Below are 5935 nucleotides of genomic sequence, written 5' to 3'. Positions count from 1 at the left end.
TGGGGAGGGCGCCCGGGGGCTGCCCTGCAGGCTCGCAGCTCAGCTGGGGAGAGAAGTCTGATCCTGTCGGGGGGCCGTGGGCACAGGGTGCTGGAGGGCAGTGGCGTTGGCCGGCCTCGCTCTGTGCCCTGGCCTGGTACTGGCCAACCGGAGCCACCGGTGTCCCCTCCTCAGCCAACTGTGGACCCTCCTGGCCCCCACTAGTCCCCGGGCCCTACATGTGAGCCCGTCTGGGGTTGCTGCCCCTCTCCCTGAGCCTCTTGGGCACCCACTTCCTCTGCCCGGCCAGAGGGGGTCTGGCCTTGACCCCCAGCCCTGGTCTGGGAGGGGTCAGCTCTCCTCATGAACTTGGCCAGCCCCATTTCCCAGGCAGGCTCTCAGCTCCGTCTCAGGACCCAGAGTTCAGACAGAATTTCTGCAGGGCCAGGCTGCCCCAGCCCCCTGTGTCCCTTGGGAGCAGTCCCTCCCAAGCTGTGGTCCTGCCCTGCTCCCCGGGGTCAGCGCCCACCCTAGACCCGTGGCCTGCAGTCTTCGAGCCCTGCTCTCTGGGGGCCGGGGCCCTGCGTGACCGTGTTACCCCAGAGCTGGGGCATCCCTGCCTCCCAGCCCTGAGCCGCCCCGGAGCCCCGCTGAACCAGCAGCACCCAGAGGACAGAGGGACAGATGAACGGATGAAGGAAGGAAGAAACAAAGGAGCCCCCTGCTATGGGGACCCACACCCACCATTACCACGGTCACCACCGACATGCACGTCCCTGGGAAAAGCCCACAGTGAAAATGGAAGGAGTAGGGTCACGTGAACGGTCCCACCTCCAGGCAGCTTGAGTCCTGGACTGCAGGGCCACTGTCGTCCTGTGGAGGAGGCCTGGCCGTCCCCTCCACTGTCCTGTAGCGCCCACGCCCGGACAAGGCCTCCCCTTGCCTGGCCCGATCCCCGTCAGGAGAGCAGCCCCCAGTGCATTTTCTGGAATCAATCCCTTAGGCCAGCTGAGGGGCCTCCCTCCAACCCCCCAGGTCCCATCTTCTGGGCCCAGGGGGGCCTTAGTGAGAAGGGGGTGTCCGAGGCCTGTACCTGCTTCCCCTCCTTCTCTGGGGATCCGCTGTCCCCAGCCCAGGAGAGGACCGGCCCTCTGGTCTCTGCGTCCCCACCTCACCCCCAGGCAGAGAATGTCCCCACAGTGGTGACCGGCAGGTGAGAGGAAGCACGGAACCGACTTTCTCATCCCTGAGGGACCCTCGCCGGCCGGATGGGGGCGGGCCGGGGCGCTCACCTGCGTGGGGTTGTGGCATCTCCAGAAGGCCACCTGCACCAGGGCGCAGAACACCAGGGCGAAGCACAGGAAGGCCTGGGGAGGAGGAGGGGCCGTGAGCCCGGGCGCCGTGGTGGCGGCCTGGCGGCTCCCCACTGCCCAAGCGGGAGGCCTTGGGCGGTGGGCACACTGGTCTCCATCCCTTCTTTTGGCCCTTCTCGGGAGACCCCCTATTGCTGGTTTTAGCTCCCGTGAGAGGCCTTGATGGCAGTGCCACAGCCACTGCCCCAGGGACGCAGGCAGGCAGTACCTGGGATGAGGGAGACCCCTGCCCTCTGCGGCTGCTGCCGGGAAGGGCACTGACCCCGGAAGGGCCAGGCAGGGCCTTCCCGAGCCTGAGATTCAGATCCCGGAGAAGAAACGAACCCCTTTTAAGCCTGGGCAGGAGGGGTGGCTCAGGGGCTTCCGGCCCCCCTGAACAGGGAGGGCCTTCGGAGGAGGGGCCGCCGCTTTTCTTTTGTTCTCTGAAACATGCCTCCCGGGGGTTCAGAACCGGCGTTCGGCGAGAGCGTGGCCAGGAGGACACCCCGAGACGAGGTGACTCCCGCGGAGAAGCCCCACCCCCTTCTTCCCACCCTGCTCTGTCCCCGTGGCCCAGCCGACCCCATCCCCACCTCCTGCCACCCCCTGGGCCCCAGGGCTTTGGTGGCGCGTCCCTCGGGGGGGGGGGGGCCGAAGCTGATGAACTTTACGGCCCCTCCCCGCAAAATGCACATATGCCCCCAAAGCTCTTTCGTGGGTCGTTTCAGAGGGTCATCCCAGACTAGGAACCCTGGCCCACGTGCTGCCTTGGGGACATCCCCCCATCCATAGTCTGCCTTGTCACTTTGTGCTGGTGACCCTGTGATTCGGGTCTCGGGCTGAGGCTCCTTCTGGAGCCTTGGACAGTCAATTCACCTGCTGACCACACGGCCCGGGGGTCCGGAGGCCTGGTGTCACCGCCCCACCTCAGTCACCCCGGGCTGTCCGTGGCCGGGGGCATGCTGCGGCCAGGCTCTCCCAACCTAGGGGCCGCACTCAGGGTGGCACCTGGAATGGAATGGAGGGACACCCCAGATGCAGATGGACACATACGCTGCCCGGGCTGGATGGGGTTGAAGAAACAGTCCACACAGGGGTGGGGGTGGGGGCCCACCGGGCTCCATTTAAGAGCGGGCCACCCCGCCAGCGCCCAGACTCAGTGCAGGCACAGGGACCTCCGGCTCTTCTCAGGGGCGGCGGTCCACCGGCCTTCACCCCATGTTCCCTCCTGCCTGCCCAGGGGTCTGCAAGGCCTCAGTCTCAGGACAGCCCGGAGATGCTGCCTCCTCCCCCCTCTTCAGCCGGGCAGTAGGGGAGTGAGGCCTCCCAGACCCCGCGGGGCCGTGCTGGGCTTGCCATCCAGGCTGGGGGCCCAGGGCGGGAGGTTGGGGTGCAGCAGGCGGGCGGCCGTGGGGCCCGACCCAAGGAACGGGAAGGGGCGCGGAACAGAGACCCTGGTGCTCCCTGGCCCCTGCCCCCAGATCAGGGTGCGGAGCTGGGGCGGTCGGGAGCTGGGGAAGGCCCGGGTGACCGGCTGGGCCGACAGCCGTTGAGCCAGGAACCTTGGGAACGGGAGCCTTCGGCGTCTTCCCGCCTCGGCTCTGAGCCCAGCACCATGGCGCCCCCTGGTGGCCGACGCTGCAGCCTGGCGCTGGCCTCTCCGGGCCGCCCTCGCCAGGACCCCCGGGTCTGGCCCCGCCAGCAGCCTTGACCTCCAGCCCTGAGGCCCTCTGGCAAGCCCCACGCCTCAGGGCTCCCCTTTGGCAGGACAGTGAACCTGCCTGGTCAGCTGCCACCGGGGCCTCCTTCCCTCCCCCCATACCCCAGCCAGACTGCACAGGCCCGGGTCTTAGTGCGCCCGCGCAGCACTGCCCTGCCCACGCTACTGCGGGGTCCTGGTTAGGGCTCGAGCTGCCGGATGCCCCTCTGCTCCCCAAGCACACCCAGGGCCGGGGCCCGGCTCCAGGAGGTGACTCTGTCCCTGCCCTTGGAGATGTTTACAACCCAGGAGTCATTCAACCAACATGTGCTGACAGGCTGGGCCGAGAGCCCCGCCAGCCCTGGGGACCCAGAGGGCTGCCCTCAGGGAGCCCAGGGTTGCCGGCCTCAGAGGCCACCCGGGGAAACATAGCCCCGGCCTGAGCTCCCAGCGGTTGTCAGCCCCACAAACCACTCCCAGGGGAGGGGTGGGTTTGCCGGAGCAGAGGGCCGGGGGCAGGAAAGCGGGAGGCCATAGGGACCCGTGGAGGCACAGGGAGGCTGGACTTGGTCTCACGCACCTCGGGGAGCCCGAGAAGGCTCTGGGGGGTGCTGTGCATCAGGTGACAGCACAGGGCACCAGCCAGGAGCTGAGGCCCCAGTTCAGGTGAGAGGAGGGGCTTGAGCCCAGAGCGGGCAGGCCCGTGGTCCCTGGGGAGACTGGGCTGGCAGGTGGAGCAACAGGACAGGCCGGTGGGGACCAAGATAGGGCCACATGGAGGAACAGGTATGGGGGCAACACAGGGCCACTGCTGTGGGGCGAGGTCAGAGGCTTGTGGGGCCTCGAGGGGTGGGGAGACCCCACCGCTGGTGGCCGCAGGGGAGGGTGTGCTGCTCAGAAGCAGCCCGACTGCAGCCCGCCTCGGGGCCACTGCCCAGTCCCGGCCTACAGGTGATCGATAGGGCCTGGCCTCTTGGTAAGGGGATGGAATTCACCCAAACCACGTATGCGGCGACTCCAGTGTCACAGAACCAGGCCCTCCCTGGGCCTTTGAAACAGTGCCCAGGCCTGGGAGGGTCAGCTCTGCCTTTCAAGGCCCCCATGGATGATGGGTGTGAGATAGGCACCTGGTGGAGGGGGTTCTGGCTGTCCCGGGTGGAGGGGCCCTGGCTGTCCCGGGTGGAGGGGCCCTGGCGGTCCCGGGTGGAGGGGCCCTGACTGGCCCACATCCCTGGAGCCTCAGTTTCTGTCAGGACACAGGGGAGAGGCAGGCTCCGTGGGCTCACAGCCCTGCCAGATCCCGTCTTGGGGAGCTGGGGACACAGAGAACTCACCCCAGCCATGAGGCCCCCGGCCTCTCTCACAGTGGCTGCAGCACTCATCACAGCCCCCAGGATCAGGAGCGCGGCCAGGGTGATTCCTGTGGAGAAGGCTGAGAGTGGAGAGAGATGGGTGTCAGTGTGCCCAGGGCAGGGGTCCCATGTGCACAGAGCCAAGGTCTGAAATCCAACCTGAGAGTCAACTTGGGGTGCTGAACTTTGGGCAGCTCTGAATGGGCCTTGTCTCGTCAGGCAGGGGTGTACCTCCCACCACCCATCCGCCTCCATGCCGGCCCCGCCCTCCCTCCTAGCTTCCTGTCCCCCCTGTCCCCCCATTCCCGGGGCTATCTTAGAGCCCACATCCCTGCCCCCAGGCCCTACTGACAGGTGGCTGTAATCTTATCAGTCCAGACCCGGCCCCAGGCTTCCTGCTCTAGGGAGTCTGGGGTTCAGGGCTCAGGGTAAAAACATGAGGCCTGCGGCCACCAGGAGGCCTGGGGTGGGGACCACCAGCCCCAACCCCCTGAGCCTCGGCTTCCCCCACAGCCGCCCTCCTTGGCCTCCAGTGTGCTCTCTCGGGAGGCCAAGCCCCCCGGGGGCAGGGTAGGGGGGACAGGATGCCATCTCTGATGCTCAAGGCCTCATCACGAGTGAGCACCCCTTCCTGGACACAGAGGACAGGGTCCAGATACCACCCGACACGCCCACGCTGTCCCCGGTGTCCCGGGCGGGAGACCTGGGCAGACCCCAGGCTCTGCCCAATGGAGCTGGGACTTCCAGGCGGCCCTTTCTGCCTCTGACCCCACTGCCTGCCCCAGCCCGGCTCCACTCGGGAGACCTCACGCCAGCCTGGGGCTCCTCCCCAGCCGCCTTTGCTCCTGAAGCCCCCTCCCCAATAGTGGCTGCCCCGCCCAGAGCCTCACTTACCCCAGAGGTGCAAAGCTTCATAGCGGGTCCTCTGTGAGGATGCGTGGCCGATGACAGCAAAGTGAGGCCCGAAGTAGGTGAGCACTGCCGTGGTGGCCATAGCGAGGCCCAGTAGCTGGGGGTGGGGTAGACCCAGCATGTGGGGCAGGGCTGGGCACTGACCCGTCCCCCTGCCAGCCTCCCTCCAGCTTCCGGGTCTCACAGGAGACAGGATCGGCTGCGGGGCCTCTGGGTGTTTCTGGGGGTGGTCTCAGGGAGACCTTTGCCCCAGACACTCCCCGACACAGACACCCCCCCGCACACACAGACACACTCACATAAGACACCCCAGCACACACACTCAAACTTACATCCCCCCTCCCCTGCAACACGCACACCCGCTGTCCATCTTCTCCAAGGGCCTGGAACCTTGCATCCTTCCATTTGCGGAGCAGGGAACGGACCCACCCAGCCCTTCTCAGCCCGCCTCTCTCCCCCCGCCACGAGAGCACCTTCCAGAGCGGGAGGTCAGACCCCGCCCCGCTCCCCAGAGAAAGCCCCTCCGAGCCCGTTTCACCAGCCCACCAAGGCCCTCAGGCCTTCTCTAGGGCCCGTGCCGCCCGGCAGTAGGACAGGCACTGCTCACGGGGCATCCTTCTGCTGCCAGGAGTCCACAACCT

The 5935-nt window shown here is 67.3% G+C and overlaps 1 protein-coding gene across 2 annotated transcripts in view; it reads right to left on the bottom strand.

The window, feature by feature from the left end:
• The window catches only part of TSPAN32 (tetraspanin 32), a 15428-nt gene that overhangs the window by 9341 nt on the left and 152 nt on the right, over positions 1 to 5935 (bottom strand). For both annotated transcript variants that reach the window (XR_003003696.1, XM_024749212.1), the window contains exons 2-4: positions 5277 to 5391; positions 4365 to 4462; positions 1272 to 1346 (exon numbers count right to left, since the gene is read on the bottom strand). Coding sequence is in view for 1 of the 2 variants with exons in the window: in XM_024749212.1 (XP_024604980.1) it covers positions 1272 to 1346; positions 4365 to 4462; positions 5277 to 5391 (288 nt within the window). In the remaining variant the exon portion in view is untranslated. The remainder of the gene's footprint in view (positions 1 to 1271; positions 1347 to 4364; positions 4463 to 5276; positions 5392 to 5935) is intronic.

This window comes from Neophocaena asiaeorientalis, unplaced genomic scaffold, assembly GCF_003031525.2.
Source record: "Neophocaena asiaeorientalis asiaeorientalis breed wild unplaced genomic scaffold, Neophocaena_asiaeorientalis_V1.1 scaffold43, whole genome shotgun sequence".
In the NCBI taxonomy this organism is placed as follows: domain Eukaryota; kingdom Metazoa; phylum Chordata; class Mammalia; order Artiodactyla; family Phocoenidae; genus Neophocaena; species Neophocaena asiaeorientalis.
This window is presented reverse-complemented; position numbering and strand designations above follow the sequence as displayed.